At 43.5% G+C, this 18,492-nt stretch overlaps 1 protein-coding gene across 1 annotated transcript; it reads left to right on the top strand.

Annotated features, from left to right (window-relative positions):
* Nucleotides 1–2,601: 2,601 nt before the first annotated feature.
* LOC115055458 (fibronectin type III domain-containing protein 4-like) lies at nt 2,602–17,983 on the top strand. Its single transcript, XM_029521290.1, has 7 exons — nt 2,602–2,723; nt 11,118–11,233; nt 14,408–14,509; nt 16,420–16,522; nt 16,648–16,737; nt 17,022–17,188; nt 17,942–17,983. The coding sequence occupies exons 1-7, from the start codon at nt 2,633–2,635 to the stop codon at nt 17,981–17,983; spliced, it is 711 nt and encodes a 236-aa protein (XP_029377150.1). The 5' UTR covers nt 2,602–2,632.
* The last annotated feature ends 509 nt before the right edge of the window (nt 17,984–18,492 follow it).

Genomic DNA, 18,492 nt, shown 5'->3' with positions numbered 1-18,492 from the left:
TACGATGAACAAACCTCATCACTGAAAACAATCTGGATGCTGCAGCAGTTTGGTTGATTTCCACCTGTGCCCATTCTGCATGAAGCCCTCTAATAGTGAAATGAGTCAATCACTTCGTTTAAAACGGTTTATTTCGACATGTATAACGTAAGTATCTACTTCATTTGAGAGTCCAAATGACCTGAACATAAAAGTCAAGTGCCATAAACCAAAACATCCCAATCAATCCAAGAAAGGAGGTAGTAAACATAGTTATGGTTAAAAGAATATGATTTAAATTTTTATCAGCCGTTGCCAAGAGCTAAAATGCAGAAATGTGTTTGAAGACGAGATTTAAAGGATGATAAAGAGTTGGCGCGCCTGATGTGTGTTAGAAGCGGCTCAGAGTGTTGGACGCCCTCAGTCACATTTCTTGACCTTGGGGTGACCAATGGAAAAGCCTCCACACTGTGCCTCAGGTGTTAGACGGGCTTTTTTTAAACTGGTGTTTTAGGTAGACATCATTCGGTATCTGGGACAAATGCCAGTTTCCATCATAAAGGTTCGAAGAAGGTTGGCAGCGATGTCTTTTGTTTGAGTATATCTTACAAGCCAAGGTTGTCTTTTATAGCTGCCCAACTGAAATTTCAGGCTAATATTGCCAGCAGAAAATAAATTGGTCTCTGGGTTTATAAGGTCAAATCTGTTTGACCCTAACCTTGATCTTGGAATTTGAGTATTTCTAATACGTCAGGCACATTATACAATAATGTGGCCCGGATTTATAGTGCTGTAAGGACGACATTTGTCTGGTACTTGGTTGTGTACTGAAAGTCTCCCACTGGTGGCCATGACACTGCTAGCAGGGTGGATAACTTTACATTTTTTCATGCGAGTCCTATCAAAGGACTGAGGGACTGCCACTTCCTCCTAGTGATGATGTGTTTGAGCTCGCAAAGCTGAGTATTTGTAGGGCCGCTCCTGCACACGCCGCAGGACTGGCTGTGTGGATACAGGACTAAAACTACATGCACATCCAAAACCAGACGTATGAGAGTCACAAAGGCTGTAACTGCATGATCCTTTTATGAATCTCATTCATTGATAAATTGGATACAAGTGCCAACGGCGGATTTCCACTCCCGTAATTAGCCATAAATGGATGAAGACACTCCATTAATATGTCAGTTTGCAGACAAAATAATTGCCTGAGCTACCAGTTTGTTTTTTTCAGACCCTGCTGAGAAAAAGAAAGGAAACATAATTTGACAGATTGTTGGTCTGGTTACAAATTGAGCACACTGGTAAACTGTTACAGCAAATCTGGCTGTTTGGTTTTTGTTTTTTTACCCACCCCTCTGAACTCACACTGAACATTTACGGCATCTTTCGCAAGCTTTGATCACGAAAATTTAATTAGTATATTAAAACCGAATGACTCACAATAAGTAATGAGGATATGATATTAAATAATCTTAATGGAACTGCTGAGCACACAGTTGTCAGATATTCTTTGCTGTGTGAGCAGTAAAATCCATGATGATGATGATGATGAATGCTTGATGGAGTTGTCTGATTTTTATTTATTTATTTTTTAATGTTAGTTACGGTGGAGTGAAAATGTAAGGAGGTGACACTTAATTTAAACTGTGGTCAGGAGAATGAGAGGTGATCATAGTCTCAGTGAGCAATTTTCTCTGCTAATGGTTTCTACCAATTAAACAACTGTCACAGCTTAAATGAGACCACGACGTAAAGTGTGTTAATGGCTGTTAACGCATCGGGTTTAAATACTGGGAGCTTATTTATGTCACCAGTCACACGATAAATTAAGGTTTTGATCCAGTAGTGACTTCAGCAGGTACAGAAGTAAATTGATAAGGTTTGTTTGTTTTTTGTTTTTTTTTTTTTAAACCTGCCTCCTTTTGTAAGGATCAGTAAATGATAAGGTGATCAACAGTTGTGAGCATCAGTGATGAAGCGCACTCTGTCCCTCCTCTTCCTCCTGACAGGATGTGAAACGTCAGCGGCGGCGGGCAGATCTGTGTTTATTTGGGAGGGGGGAGAGAGAGAGAGAGAGAGCTTGGCTGGAGGCTCCCCGCAGACAGACGTTTTTTCCCCCCATGATCAGTCGGATCTGTGCGCCCCTCTCCCTCCACCCGTGATTTTTCTCTCCCCTGCCCTCCGCAGAAATGACAGCCGGCCTGCCTGCGCGCAGTCCGCGGCGCTGAGCCGCCGTCTCCAGCTGACATTTTCTTTTTTTGACGCAAAGCTGCGCCCGCTGGCCAGAGAGGGAGGGGGCGGACTACCTGTTAGCTTCTCCGTGCCACCCCAGGCAGGGGAGGGAGGGGGGGGGGGGGTGGCCGGAGACATGTGCGTTCATTTTTGATTTTCAGCCAGCGGAGGCTCATTTGAATGCGCAGCAGCAAACCTGCTGAGCGACTTTGTGCAAGTTGGAAGTCAAAAGGCAGCGCAGCCTCACCCCCCCCCCCCACCACCTCCAACTCCAACTCCACCCGGCTTACAGAGGATGAAGAGTGATGAGGAACCAGCGGTGATCCAGTGGGAAGACCTCCAGTAAATCTCCTGAGGGCTGAAGGAGGAGCAGGTATAAAGGAAGCAGGAGGTGTGTGCGCGGAGACACAGGAAGGTTATGACCGCGTCTCCGCAGCTGGACCTCGGGCTGCTGCTGCTGCTGCTGCTGCTGCTGGCCTGCTGGCAAACCCCGGGGATGGTCGGAGCAAGTGAGTCCCCCTCAGATCTTTGGCTTAACGATCAATGGGTGCAAGCAATTTGAATGATCCACAATTTGCAGCAGAAATATTTCCCACCAATCAGGCTTATTTAAACGTACTTTATTTTGCAGCAAGTCCAGAAATGTGATTTTTCTCTCTCTCAAGGCTGAAATGACAGAATGACACATGCAATACTGCATTAGAAAAATGCAATAGTTATCTCTTCAATTGAATAAAAGCAAGAATTAATGGAAACATTTTCTGAAGCGTTAATCAGTTTGTCTCAGCAGTCAGAGCTCCCGAAGATATAATGGTTGAAAAGTGCAATGATCATTTTCAGAGCTGTACAATGAATCATAGCTATCAGTAGTGTGTAATGTGAGGATCAGATGATAATTCAAAGGCTTCTGAGTTGAATCGTTACTTTAAAGGTGCTTCTTCTCCTTTGAGCAGGATCGGAATTGAATTTTTATTTCTCTGCAGATTTTTTTCAGACTAAAAAAAAAAAAGCACAAAACAAATTAAACAGATGCGATTTCTATGTCCAATCTATACATTTCAATATTCTCAGTCCAAGACTTATAGAATGGACAATTTTTTTTTTTGTACATAATTCAACCAGTGACATGAGAAATGTGTTTAAATATTTGCGTTGTTCAGGACAAAAACGGACTGCGATTTCTATTTTTCCAGTTTGCAGTGTAATTTTCTGGGCACTGAGTCAGCTAAACCCTTCACTCAGCGGGTGGTCAGATCACCACCGAAACTACTGCTGTGTGGCCACACATTGTTCAAACCCACTTCAATTCTTGTTATAGTGTTGACCCAAAAGTTTCAGAAAAACAGAGAAATAAGTCAGGTGGAATTCAGAGGCAAGCTACGGAAAAGGATTAAGAAAAGTTCAGTGTGGAGAGTAAGACGATGCAAAATCTGAGATTCAGTCAGGCAGTGTGAAATAAGATTATCTTCTATTTTAAAGTGGAATAAGGGGGGAAAACTGGATGTAAAGTGACACAAAACCCCTCCAAATGTGACTGAATTGAAACCGTGCTGATTGAAAAGATACTTGTTTTATCGCAGGGCAAGTCTCCGTCCAATGGATGATTTTATTTATTTTTTTTTTTTTTTTAATGTCCCAGAGCGTTAAGTACATGACAGCAGCGCTTTACATTCACATTTTTCTCTGATCTGAGGTGAGTGGGGAATCACAGTTACATTCTTTACACCTTATATTTCAACTGGACAAACCACTGTTGTAAAGCAGTCAAAACCTTGATATAATGGCCATTAGGGGATTCAAACTCCAAAGCAATCTCCTGCTCACTCTTGGGTCTGTTTAATTAGCTGCAGAGGGAATGCACTGGCCTCTTAAATCATCTGACCCACTGGTCCGATTGTGCTCCCTCTACCTTTACACAAGGCTCTGAACGTAAGGCAGCCTTTGGCACACGGAGGCCAGATCAATGTGCTTCGCCTTGGCTGGGTATCAAGAGGCGGCTAATCTGCGTTTACGATGTACCTTATTGATCTGGCCAATGAAGCATGCCTGTATATATTCCCCCCCCAGGCCTTCACCTGCACTGCTCTTTATGGGAGCTCATTGGCCACGTCGTATCTTACTGCTCATCACCATCAGCATAGCTTCATCATGAAGAGCAGCAACAAGAAATTTTTTATTTTTTTTCAGCACAGCAGTTGAGTTTGTCACCGCAGCTGGGTTTTTTTTTTTTTTTTCTCCCTCTCTCCACAAACTCTTCGTAAACTTGATGTAACAGGTGGCTTTGTCAGATGAAGGCTGATCATAACTTTGTGCTCTGATTTGAGCTTTTCGACATTTCCACAATGACAAACCATTTATTTTATGATTGGTGCTCTGCCCCCACTGCAGATGTGAATAGTGTTTTTGTGTTTGTCAAATATCACGACAGTTGATTCTTTATTGCAGGAGGTCAAGCCACCACAGTGTCCATTTAGTAGCTGTTCATGGAGCTTTTGATTGCACCCCTGAATCTTCTTCATCGGGCGGAATTTACTCAGTTGTCAGTGAGGTTTGAAGCATTTCTAAAGTCAGGAGTGAGAGTTGAATTTCATTTTTGACAGCGTTAACACACATAGTAAGGCAACTTAAGCATCAGTAGATCAGTCGAATTTGCAGGAGTTTTACGTCTTTATTGGGCAGAGATGAGGAGAAATGAGGGATAGTGGCCCCTGGCTTTACGGTTCACGCTGACTCAGAACACATTTATTGCCTTTTTTTTTTCTTTTTTTTTTTTTTTCCATATATATATATATATATATGGACTACAACTATATTCTTTACTGCACACCTGGTGAGTGCCATGGGCTACTGTTTGGCCATGAAGTCAGACCATCAAGGAAATAAAAGTTTTTTTCCACACAGTAGCTGGCTCTGGTTGTGTCTTTCCGTTAGACTGAGAAAAGCTTTTTAGTTTAGCCAGAAAGTTCTATGGGAATATTTTGGACAGGAGCTCAATAGAGAGAACTGAATACTTGTAGCATGTAGAAAATAATATAAATGCGCCAACAGTGGCCACGGGAGGTCTTTGTTGAAAAGAGGCAGGGCAAAGTCCTTCTTTATTCATGCTGCGAAGGCTCCCTGTCTGTTTTGCTTGGCCTCACACTGCTCCTTGTTTCAGTGTTGCAGCATTGCTGTTATTATGCTGTTCAAAGAAGCCCAGGTTGATTAGTTCTTGTGGGATGTGACCCAACTTGTTTGGCCAGCAAAGTTTTCATCTCATCCCTGATATTTGGCTCCAGTTCAAAGATCTCTTTCATGTTTTATTAATCAGAGTAATATAGTTTGCAACTTGGAATTGTGTAATCAGACTCATTTAAGGATGAGTGACCTAAAGGATGCAGGCTGAAAGGTCTGAGGGGTCGGGGAGGGGGGCACAATGTTAAGATTTCTGGTTGCAAAATCAATCCGATGCCACAAACTAAAACACAAGCAACTACAAAGAAACACAAAACAGCTGCAGTAAGATGCACACAACTACAAAACAGAACGAGGCAAATAAGGCACCATTTTGGGTTATTCAGTTTGTCTCGCTCCTGTGTGTGGAAAGGTGGCATGCCACATACACATCTGCATTCAGGGCTCTCATAATGCATCCATTCCTTCTTGATCAGCATGCTGTGGTTGTTGCTGTATCTGGAGCGCGCCCTCCTGCACAGACACCCATCCGTCACAGAGAGGGGTAGGAGGCCATTAGCCAGATTAGCCTGTCTGACTCTATCAGCAAACTGTTACTTTGCTGTAATTTACAGCCGCCTGTCCGGCTCCAGTCGTACGTCACAAACTACTGTACTCTAAGAGGGGCGACGTAAACAACTGCTGTCACGAGGCTTGTTTTTGTTTTTGTGGAGGTGAGGGTGCCGCGAGCTTCTTCGGTTTGACATTCAACTGTTTGCATGGTGGAAGCTTTTGTCTATCTCTGATACGATTAATTAATGACTAATACACAAGTTTGTGCTCAGAATATCCTGGATTTTCCCTTCCTCTTCTTAGGATTATCATTTTAATTTGTGCTACAAGTGTGAAGATTTGGTTTTAGGTTCACCCTTCTAAATTTTTCACCTCTTCTCAGGACAGCTTCTTTATCTGGAGAATAAGCTTGTCCTCAGATAAAATGGGAACATAGCATCTCAGCAACTAGAATCATTTTGATAAATGACAAACGTTCATTTACTTATGCTCTTATTTTGTTTGCTCATTATTGAATTAAATTAATTTTTAATGAGAAGCACTGATTCACTTAAGACCAGAGCCCCACAAACAACATTTGATTTTTATCAAAGTTTTCCAAGTGCAAACTTTGAATATCAGAAAAAGCTGCGTTATTCCTTTCACCGAGGGAACTGGATGAGGAAGCAGCAGTAGAAAAATTGGCAGTTATTGTCATTTATGCTCCTTTGGACTGTTTCTGAACGAAGTCAGACAATGGCTGACCTTTCACAGTTCTAATCTCTAAAGGTCCATGAAGCCAGTTTGCACAAATGGCTTCCCAGTCTGGTGCACAGTAGAACCAATGCCATCTCATTTAGAACAAACCAGCTTTACAAAGCAGTTATTGACATTTTGCCTTCCTGCCAAAAATATGATGCCTCGTCACCGAAAGCTTCAGACGTTACAGGGAAAAAGTTTGTCTAAGAAAAAAAACAAGTCTGTGTTGCTTAAGGATGGAAAACAATTGTTTGCTGTGTGTGTGACTCTGTATTTGAAATACCTTAGTTTTTTTTTTTTTTTTTGTTAAGATAATAATCTAAAAATAAAAACCCAGCTTTGTCCTGTTTCAATTCTACAATACAGCTGAAGAGTGTCTGAATGTGTCATGACATCTTGAAAATATAAGTAAATTGCAAAAAGATGAAGGACAAGCAAGGACACAAGGAAAGCGCACATTTATGTGGAGCTACATCCAAGCTGAGCTGCTATATTTCATCATTTAATCAATATCTATACTCTTCTTCTCTGCCTACTCCCTGTTTCCCTCCACCACCACCCCCCCGTCATTGATCGTTTCTCCTTCCCTCCGTCCATCTATCTCGCTTTGCCCTTCGTCCGTCTTTTCCCTCAAATCCAAAAGATTGAAAGTTCACTCGCCTTTTCATGATATCAACCCAAGATAATTGCCCTCCCTTCTCATTGTTCTTTTTTTTTTTTTTTTTTTTTTTTTGGTCCTCCTGACTCATTCATCCCTCGCTCTGTCATAGTCCTGTCTGCACTGTTTTTCTCTCTCATCTCCATCTGTTTTCCTCTGTCTTCCTGACTGTATCTAAGTCTCGGCTCTCTCCTCTCCTGGTGTGCATAATGTATTAGCAGAAGTCTATTCATTGTGTGTGCACTCTCTTGCAAATGTGGCAGATTAAAGTGGTTTGGGTTTAGCAGCCGTGACGTGAGGGGAGTTGGGGAATCTTGGCTGTCATTGGAAGAGACACGTTGACATGGATTTGAATGTGTTTTTCTGTGTGTGTGTGTGTGTGTGTGTGTGTGTGTGTGTGTGTGTGTGTAGGTGGAGGTCTGGCTGTATGTGAATGTTTTTATTCAGTGTTTTCTGAAAGTCTTACTCTTGTCCCTGGGGGGAGGGAAGAGTTGCCGTCACAGTCCTCCATGGAGATATTTTTAATCGTGTCGGATATTGGCGAACGGCTGAAGGACCACATTCTCCAGGCCCGTCCACCAGAGAGCCACAGCCTAAACCAGATTACATTGTTGCCGTCCAAGCTCTGGTCTCTGAGGATGTCTACTGACAGAACATCCACCAGTCAATGTGTTCTCATCCAGGTTGGAGCTATTATTGAAGGCTGAATGTGTGCAACCTGTTGAAATGCAATCTTTATGTGAGGCTTGTCTAGTCCGTTGTTTTCGGTACCTTTTCAGGTGTGTCTGACAAAGCAGAGGGACTGTTAAGAATCCCTAAATAAATATTCCTCTGTAAATGGCTGTGTGGCGTAGAGCATGTGTGAATTTATTTCTGATCACATAGTTCTCAGAAAAATACAGCTGTAAACACGATGTCCTCCCTTTTTAAAAGAGCACACACTTTTAAGCGCAGACCTTTTAGTAATTGCACGGGGAGGAATAAATGAGAATGCTGGCCAATTTTTACACCCACAGGATCAAGAAATAGACCAGAATGCATTGCAGCCGCAGTGCAGGTTGGTTTGAGACAGAAAAGCTGCTTTTTTTTTTTTTCCCCTCAACTGGGAAAACTCCCACCTTCTCGCTCTTGTTCTGCTGCTCCATTCAGTCCACCTACACACACCGGTTGACTATCCCTCCCTCTCAGCTGTCATAGGGGCACTCTAGGAAATGGAGGAAGTGAAACAGACGAGCCAGACTACCACCGATTGAAAGTGGTGGTGTTAGTGTTGGTGTGCGTTTGGACTTTTGCTTGAGAGGACTCTGTATTGGTTTTGGCAGGCGGATTGGTGTGACCCGCAGGGAGCAGGAGAAGTCTGGCTTGCAGAATGAGTTGTTGAGGTTGTTATCCTGAGATAGAGCTTGACATTCACGGTCAAACTCCACTGAGCTTTCACTGGATGGTTTCGCTTTGAAATTACACTGATTAAATCACCAAATGTTTGGAGAGTGAGTGCCACCACCACCTTCACCTGTCTGGAAATGAGCCGAGGACATTATATTGTCATGTCTGTTTCATTACCACTGCTCCAAACCAGGTGCCATTCATTGGTATCCTTGGACTATATAAATCACCATGATGCTGGGCAGACTCTGCTCCTTCTGCCCCTGCAGCCCTTTTTCTTCGCAGTTTCCTTCGGCCCCACTCGCGACTTGAGTGCTGATCATTGACTGTTGCCACAACTGAATGGACTAACAAGTGGTTCAGTCATTGGTGGAATGTAACAAGGTCATGCTGTCCCGAATCAAACACCGGAAATGATAATCAGCCTGCAAATTGAGTCGGTGTCTTGACTTGAACGTGAATATTATACTGTTCGTGTCATAACGCGTGGAAATGAAGCTGCTGTTGACGGCGAGGGCCCCTCCAAATGGTCCTGCTGAACTATGATGGCGACTGTTGAGGAGGAAAAATGTTTTTATAGTGCACTGCATGCTGGGATCATTGTCAGTGTGAACAGATTTCACACCAAACTGAAAAATGTGAGTGTATAACTGCAGCCTGACATCGTGATTAGCTAATTGGCTTGTGTGTGTTTTTGTTGAAACACACACACACACACACACACACACACACACACACTCCTGTTGTGACTCATATTAATTGCTTTCTGCAGCCAGGCAAATTGACTTGTGATGAGCAGTGCTATTCTTGTTTTGCATTTAAAATAAAGTTGATCAAGTGAAGCCATCAATAATTCCTGACTTCCTGTAAAAATCCAGTTTTTGATTCCATTAGATGTTTTGGTTGGAGGATCCCTGCTCGTTTCCTTCCTTCCTTTCCTTCCCTGTCTTCTGTTTGATTTAAAAACACAGAAAAGGAAAATGAGGACAGTCTGTTTTATTTAGAGCCCGTCTCCAATCTTTTCCTTCTTGCCTTGTCTTTGTTTCTCTCTTGTCTTTCGTTTCTCTTCTTTAATCTTGTTTTTTTTTCTCTTTCCGCTGTCTGTGACATTCTCTTTGCCATCCCATCTGCTTTCGTTCTCTTTGCTCTCTTTCCTTGTCTCATCCAGATTTTGACCTTGCATGGAAAGCTTTCTCTTTTCAAGCTCTCCTCTTTCTCTCCATGATCGTTTTGACCTCTTCAACCTATCATTTATTTCTTTACCGCATAAATATGGCTTTCTCGCTCTACATTTTTACTGATAATGTAGAGCAGTGAGAAGCCAGACTCAGAAGAAGCAGCCCCGTGATGACACTGAACACATGCCTTAGACTGTGTCAGTAAAGGTTCAGTATTTCATCTTTTGTACATGATCATTTAACATGATCACATTTCAGCCATGTGGCTGATTCACAGCCAGTAACGCTGACAGAGGAGACGCTGAAATCATTCTCACCACCATCTTACTCAAGGACACCTCCAACTGCTGATGGGAACTCGTGCTGACAAAGAGCGTGTGGACATGATAGTGTCTGTTCATGTTTTATTGTCCAGGACGTCCAGCTGGAGCAGGACACTCTAAGGACTGTGTGTATTAGCCAGGGAAGGCTGTTATTTCCAGAGACTTGTCCTTTTAATCCAAATACAATTCTTGTGTTCGATGAGTGGCTGCTTTGACCAAATGCAGATTTTTTTTTTTTTTTTTAATTCGTTATCCTCGGGGGGAAAAGACAAAATACACATCTGTCTTCTCTCCTATGCTGTCAGTCGTCCAGCCCCCACCCCTCAGATTTATCTAGTGACCCACTGGATATGTCCCAACCCTCCAATTGGGAACCAGTCCATTAGATGATGAGCAGCACTTTGTGCGCTTCCAGCAATTTAATCAGAGTCTCTGCGGCTGGCTATTCATCAATAGATTCAATCATATTTAGATTTACTGCATTTATGTGGCTTCATTTCTCTGGTGATGGATTTTCAACTCAACTTTATGGAAAATACAAAGAACAAGTGCAAGTGAGTATAAGTAGAAGAAAATAGCCAACAGCCAGTAACCAAATAACCAAAGACATTATGAGACTGTTTTCACAGCTTTTCATTGAATCGCTTCAAGAAAATTATATCACATTCATGTTAATTGGCCTGCAATGTAGCCACATATAGTGTGATCGCAGAAAAGAATTTGGTTTGGATGTTCTTACTCTTCTTGGCCTCATGGCAGCCATTAAAAAAAAAAAAGTTTTGAATTAAGTCTGTTATTTTGAAACACTGCAGCAGGACACAAGCATACTGGACTCCCCAGCCGACAGTCCCTAACACCAACAACTCCTCCTCTGTGTGTGTTTGTGTTTAACAGCTGTGCCAGCGGCCCCGGTGAATGTGTCAGTGACCCAGCTGAGGGCACACTCAGCCATGGTGACCTGGAACGTCCCTCAGGGAGATACTGTCATCGGGTACGCCATCTCACAGCAGGTACAGTAGAATAGCTCTTATATCATCACTGTGTGTTTCCTACACATGGCACATTGAGCTCAAAGATGGATTTCTCCTTAATTGGTCTAATCCTCAGAAAGCTTAATTTTTCAGCTTCCCCATTAGACTCAGTCAATCTGCCTCATCAAATTTACCCTGATCTTTACATTTTTTCCCTCCAGACCCACGTTTGGTTGAAGGCCAATTAATTTTTCAGGGATACAAATTTGAAAGATTATAAATTATAAATAAATTGCCCATAGAATTTGGCTTCCTGCCACTATCTTCTGGGCCAGAAAAGAGCTTTTTCAAACTTGAATTATGTATTTTGTGTGTGTGTAACCCGTATACATTTCTGGAGGAGTGCATCCCACCCACCTTTTTTTTTTTTTTTTTTTTTTTCTCTCCACCCCCTTGCTGCTGTCTGCAGGGATTTTTAAAATGCTGCATCATTCAGAGAGCCAGCAGACGGTCAGCATCTCAGTCCAAGACACTTTGACTCACAGCAAGCCTGACGCGAGTCCTTAAAAACAGGTCTGGAAATGCCAGGGGAATGTACTCATAAACATTTAACTTGAGAAGCCCGGCTGCTGGTTGACATCAGGACTTGGAACAATACTAAAAAAACGAATTTGCTGATTACAAAAGTTTCCTGCCAAAGGAAGGTGTGCGAGTGTTTCAGTGTCCAATTAGCAAGACAGAGCTGAGTAATATTGGAGACGGAAAGATTTAAGTTGAAATATAACTCTGGGGAAAGTCTGTCCGAGAAGGATTTTGCACTGTTCTGCGTTTCCAATTGCAGCACAGGTGTTTCACTGCACTCATTATGTAATCCTCTTTTTCTAAATTGGTTTTCATTTTTTTCTAATAAGCTATGTTGCTCTACACCTCTGCAAAAAGTACCCCCGGTTGCACCGGCATAATAGACACCTCACATTAATTCTGATCATATATCATCACGTTTAGTTTTCTTGAAACCTCGGCTCACTCTCATCAGTTTTTACCGCCCATGGTTTGGCAAAAGGAAAATCAGACATTAGCCGAGCTCTGAGTGGGAGTAGTCTCCATTAGTGAAAATTATTTGGCCGGAACAAGCCTCACAGGAGGAACATCCACAGCGACGATGATGCCAAGCAGCTCTTTTTTTTTTTTTTTTTTTTTTTTTTTTTGGTTTGTCTTTTGAAGTCGCCTCACATCTGACTCGGAATCCATCAACTTTGTGGCATCTTCTCAAAAAACAGAGGGATGGTGATGTAAAACATCTCCTGCCATAACCTCAGAAACCACTTATATAAAAACCTCCTTAAATATTGATAGGGGAGTTGATGGAGGCAGGTAGATGCATGAAGCAGGTTTTATTTGAACTGTTCATCGCGTTGCTCCAGATGAGGGAAGAAATGCATGAAAGGGGAGAGAAAATCTCAGGAAATGGACTCATCCAAAGTTCCCCTGCTTTCTGTCAATCATCTGCAGCTACCTCTGCTTTTAAAAATGAACAGCAGGTTCAGCATCTTAGCTTTGGATACACATCCTTCCAGGCTGCTGCCGCTGCTGGCGGAAATTCTAACATCCACATGGCCTCTCAGTAACAAGCTGAGGCTTCTGTTGGTGAAGGAGAAAGAGGACGAGTTATTCTTCGCAAGAATCACTTCACTCGGCTGAGGGTTCTCCAAATCCAACAGTCCCAGTTGCTGAGACTCACACATGCAATTTGCACGCACACTCACACACGAGGGAAGCCGTCTCGTTTAAGATTGTTCGTGTCACACTCTTAATCGTCCTCATTCTTATTCATAAATCTCAGACTGTCAAAAACACAACGTTAGTTGATGTGTCGGTGAACCAGGATGAAATAAATTCCCATTTCCTGCAAATAGCCTGTTTCAAACCTTTTAAAGTCTGAGCTTTGACATTTCTGAACTTCTGAGCTGCCTTCTGTCTGAACCCAAAAAATGTTAATAACCACACCGAGTCCTCGCCCGTGGACTCCAGCGTCAGTCTTCACAGGTTACCCTCGCCATGACAGCAGAGACTTTCCTGGAGTCTACTGTACTGAGCTTATACAGAGCCCTCTGCAAACTTATTTCCTCCTCATTTAGCTTTGGAGGAAACGGTGAAGGCTGAAGAAATGTGGGATATTTAAACACAAGCTGCAGCAGAGGGTGGGGGACAGTTGTCGAGGTAGGAGGACTTGGAATTTAGTGGAGTACAGGTCTGACTGGTTTTTATGCAGCAGCATTGAGATGTGCCCTGTGAAACATAAATAGTGGAAGGCAATAAAGTCCGGACCGTTGTCTTACATTTAGTGGATTGCTTTGGTTTAGTCCCAAAATCCCGTAGATTCACTGAGTCACTGCACGACAATGTTAACCTGCAGTAAAATGTTGTGCAGTTCCCAGTAAAGCCTCCCCAGCTGACCTGCTGTTCGACAGGCTGCTCGAGGAGCAGAGGACAGCACCCTGACTGAGACATCTGGAGGGCCTGGAGCATCCTGCCAACCTCCTCTGCTTTTAGAGCTTTATAGCCACACTTACTCTCCAGGAAAGTTGTCTCCTTCGGAACTAAAGTTTACTTTCATCTCATTCGTAAGTCTTAATGGACTTTTCACCATGTAGCTGCTGACTTTTATATCTCAGGGTCACTACAACAGAAGACTTGGTAGCGGTTTTAGAAACTGTCAGAAAGGAATCTCATCACTGTGCATCTATACACCTACCAGTTTTTTCTACCATTTATAAAGTTTCAATTTCTTAATAAATTATGTGTTAAAAGCTCCTTTTTGTACCAGCCGAGGATCTGTGCCTGTACATGTTTTTTCTGTTCCTTCCAAACAATGATCGCTGATGTTACCTTGCCGCTGGACCTAATTTCCTCCACTGGGGCAGGAAGCGTTGGAGCTGAATTCATATGAGAGAAAGTGCTTGTCAGAGAAGAGACTGTCTGCATTGAAAAAGTGAAATAACGCAGCTCAAAATGATGCCAAGGGGGAGACTGTATTCTTGAGTACAACTGTGTTGTGTCCTAAGCCGCACTCTGTCCGCATTATCCAAGTTGTCAAGCTTTTGCAGTGAACACTAAGAAGTTGTGTTTATATTCTTTGTGCGTGTGCGTGCTGTATAAAAATGTTCACCAGATGGCACTTTGTCCCTTCCATGTAACATGTCTCGTCCTCAGAGGCAGGACGGCTTGATGCAGCGCTCCATCCGCGAGGTGAACACTTCCAGCCGCTGGTGCGTGCTGTGGGACTTGGATGAGGACACACACTACAGTGTCCAGGTGAGGTATAAACACACACACACACTCCTGTTAGTCTTCAACAAAAACCGCTGCCTCAGTGAATCAAGTTTAGACCCTGACATAAAAGCTGCCCTCCAGAAGGACCCAGTGATTATTGTCTTGTACTCGTCCCTCCTGTGAGCACAGGACTGTGGCTCAGCAGCTCATCAGGCCTGTGGGTTTTCCGCCCACCAGCCTGGACACTTACCAGTTGGCATAATAAAAAAAAAAAAAAAAGAGGCGATGCAGCCGTAATATTGTTCCAACTAACATCACAGCACTCACTCATCTAGAACAGGAGGGCCCGCTTCCTACAGACCGCCGCAACATTGATATTTCAAATGCATCGAGGCCAGATGATGCTGTGGCCTCGTGTTTGTTTGACTCTGAAAATCCAAATCCGTAAAACACAACATGCTTCCTTCTGTGTTATTTTGTGCATTAGATCATATCTGCAGTAAAATAACAGCTTGAAGCGTGACTCTTTTGTATCTGCTCAAACTGGTTCGCTAAGAGAATCTGGCTGAATCTGATCATTGGGTCCCCCGCACACATTAACACCAGGTCGACAGCCTTCTTTCCCCCCCGCCATGTTGAAGTTGTTGACTTCTTCACACGCTTCACTGTCTTCCTCGGCAGATCTTTGTCACGAAGGTCGCTCAGCTCTGACCTTGCCATGGATTTCAGTTATGTGATAGCAAGTGGTCATTTGTCCGGCGGAGGAACTCGGGACCTGGTGGTGACAGCTGGGCCCACGAGGAATCAACTAGATTGAGTTGAGACTTTGAAAGAAATGAGAGAGATATCTGCGGGGGAGCGTTAATCAAGGAACGCTCCTGATGATAAATGGCATTTTAGAAATTAACTTTTATTTGTTATTAATCTACCCCCAGTCATTAGGGGGAGATGAATAAAAATGAATGTGCTAATATACACATTCTTTATGGCTGATCTCTTTGGTTCAATCAAAAGGAGGCACAAACCACAGCTCCTCTCTGAAGGAGGACTGTCTGTGGCTCCATTATCACGACTCTATTAAACTTTATAATCCATTATGGCTTAATAGACCAATGCAGATTGTCCTTCAGCTGGAGGACTCAGTTAAATAAGCTTGTCAGCAAGCGTATGCCCTGCAGAAGTGTCAGTGTGCAAAGCAGTGGGGCCTCACCAGCAGCAAGGGTAGGAGGCTGAAATTTGATCTCTGACCTCCCTGTAGACGAGAGGGGAAATAAAAAAAACAAAACAGGATTTCCCTGCAGTCTGATGAGCAAGTGGACAAACTTGGGTCCCTGCAGATTAATTCAAAGACTTATTTTGTAATGAACCGTTGTGGCGTATCCACTTCTGCTGCTGTTATTTTCCCACAATGACTTGCAAATACCTCCACAGAAAGCTCCCAACCTAAATGTGCAGGGTGTCTGCAGCACTGTAAGAGCTTTTGTGGATGCTCTGTGGCGGATTTCTCTCTCTCTCTCTCTCTGTGTGACCCTTTATCTTAACCAACTGCACCGCCGCTGCCGGAAACATCTCTGCTCTCTTTGAATGAGGCAACTTGCAACAAGTTTATTTCTTGAAAGCAGCTTCATTTTTAATGGGCTTTCACTCGAGCTCTGAGCCTCAGATCTGTTTTCCTCTCTCTGCGTCTGCATTTACAGTTCCACTCATCCTCAAGTGATCATTCAGGATCTCGGCCAAGAACCAAGCACCATTTGCTTGCTAAATACACCCTCGCCAGCCAGTTTCTTATCACCATTACATAATGTCATCCTCCGTTAATGACTGGCTGGAAATGTACCCAGTGTTCTGAGAGCAGCGTGATTGCAGCCTCCATCTTTTAGCCCCAATATTTCCTCAAGTAAATAATCGAAAAAGTTTTTTGTTCATTTGCGTGCTTGTTTTGCTGAACTTAGGTGCAGTCTGTCGGTCCCCACGGCGACAGCCAGCCGAGCCGTGCTGTCCACTTCAGAACCCTGGAGAGAACTGACCATTATCCAGCCGGAGTCTTGGACCACCGTAAATGCGCTCTCACGGACACACCAGTCATCTCTTTCAGAAAATAAGTAGAGAACACTTTCCCTGTTCAATTACATTTAATGGTCATAAATGTTTGATGGGGCTTTGTGGTGCTCTGTCCTCAGATGAACCAGCGATGGAAGGTCTGGGTATGACTCCACACCTACAGACAGGAGAGCTGCTCATTATTACCACTGTGCTGCTGCTGTGGGCAGGTCAGCCTGGATGTGTTTGTGTGGGTGGACGTGTCCGTTCATCAGTGATTAGACAAGGATGTATTTGGAGGATTATGGAGGAGACGTCTGTCCCCACCCACCCACGCATCTCTTTGGTTGCTTTGTGTGTGTTTGTGGTTCGTTTGATTTGCATTTGTTTTGCTCCTGTTGTGTGTCTGTGGTGGATTTACCCTCCACATGCAAACAAACAAGCTGTTTTTCTTTCATGGGTGCTGACTCTGCTTCTCCTCTCTCGACCCGCTCGCCTTCCTGACCGTCTATAGCCGTCATCGCCCTGTTCTGTCGACAGTACGACATCATCAAAGACAACGACTCCAACGGCACTAAGGAGAAACCCAAGAGGCCGCTGGTCCGCGCCACTTCCTCCTACTACAACGCCTCAGCCGGCAGCTCGCCCATCTACCACAACGGAGCCGTACACAGCAGCAGGGTGACTCATCTCTCCTCCAACCACTGAGTTTCATTTAGAAAACTTCTTCCTCTCCTCTGTAGCTTTTGTTTAGTTGCAGCCTGACTGTATAATGCTTGATCATTCTTAGCTGCCAGGAATGTTTTGTTTCCTCTGAAGGGCTTTTGTAGTCGCATCACAGATCTCCTAGCAACCGGAGCTGTTGCCATCGTGTCTAAATATAAAACAACTACACTGGAAACAGAGCTAGCTGCAAACCCTTGCTGGGTTTGTGCAGTAAAAGTGAGCAATCTGACAAAATCCATGTGTGTCTGCTAAGCAGTTCAGCTCAGCAGGCGATCGGTACTGAGTGAGTTTGAAGGAAGTTGGAACATTCTCCATGTTGTTTGCAGATTCCTTTTATCTACAAGCCCAAATTTAAGTTCCCTGAAATGACACGAAAAAAGCCAAATCTGTGGAAAACCTGTTATGCGATATGATTCATTTCATGACTGCTTGCCTTAACAACTGGAAAAATCTCCTCATTTTCCCAACAGTCAGAGGTTTTTTTTTTTTTATTCAGCCAAAATATTCAACTCACCCCAAAAAAAAGGAAAAAAGTGAGCACGGCAGCAGGTCGTTGATCAGTTCATAAGCCCATGACAAACATCACATCATGTCCTCCTGAGATTTCTGAGTCATGTTCATGGATGTGACCTCCCTCTGTCTCTTTCTGACTCTGACTCATGTGTTTATGAACCCATGTCCCGTCTCACTGTTTGCTTCTTTTCCCAGCTCCACAGAGCCTCCTCCTCCATCAGCATCATTAGAGTCTGAGAGCGGACGTTGGGACAAAGACTCACTGTGCTTGTACGGCTGGATGACGTGCGTCTGCCGGAGGATCTTCAGTGGGACCATCACAAGAATTGGAGAATTGCTGGGCATGAATGGTGAGACTCTAACTTATCGTGAAACACGCAATGCAAATCTGATTCAAATGTCACTTTGGAGTCAGTCTGGACGAAGTGGATGACTACTGCTCTCTAGTGGCGGATGACGGCTGCATTATGACAACTGTGCACTGCCCTCCTGTGGCCTCACACTGCAGCAGTCCAAGCAGAAGACGACCGTATTTTCAGCTAATTTCCTGTTGTACAAAATGTTTCCTCTCTCTGATGTCAAAGACTAAATAGGAATATTTGCCAGCATGTCAAACATTTCCTGTCCGCATTTGTGTGATTTCTACATTTTTAATTCCTAATCAATAATTCTAATAACGACTAACATCAGAAAGGGTGTATTATATGTAATTAGACTGTGTACATAACTTGAAATGAAGAGTAATT

Source organism: Echeneis naucrates, chromosome 2, assembly GCF_900963305.1.
Source record: "Echeneis naucrates chromosome 2, fEcheNa1.1, whole genome shotgun sequence".
NCBI lineage: Eukaryota > Metazoa > Chordata > Actinopteri > Carangiformes > Echeneidae > Echeneis > Echeneis naucrates.
This window is presented reverse-complemented; position numbering and strand designations above follow the sequence as displayed.

Coding starts and splice junctions, on each gene's coding strand:
- LOC115055458 (XM_029521290.1), top strand. CDS start 2,633: ATGACCGCGTCTCCGCAGCTGGACCTCGGGCTGCTGCTGCTGCTGCTG. Junction 2,724..11,117: donor CCCGGGGATGGTCGGAGCAA/GTGAGTCCCCCT, acceptor TGTGTTTAACAG/CTGTGCCAGCGGCCCCGGTG. Junction 17,189..17,941: donor GAGCCGTACACAGCAGCAGG/GTGACTCATCTC, acceptor TTCTTTTCCCAG/CTCCACAGAGCCTCCTCCTC.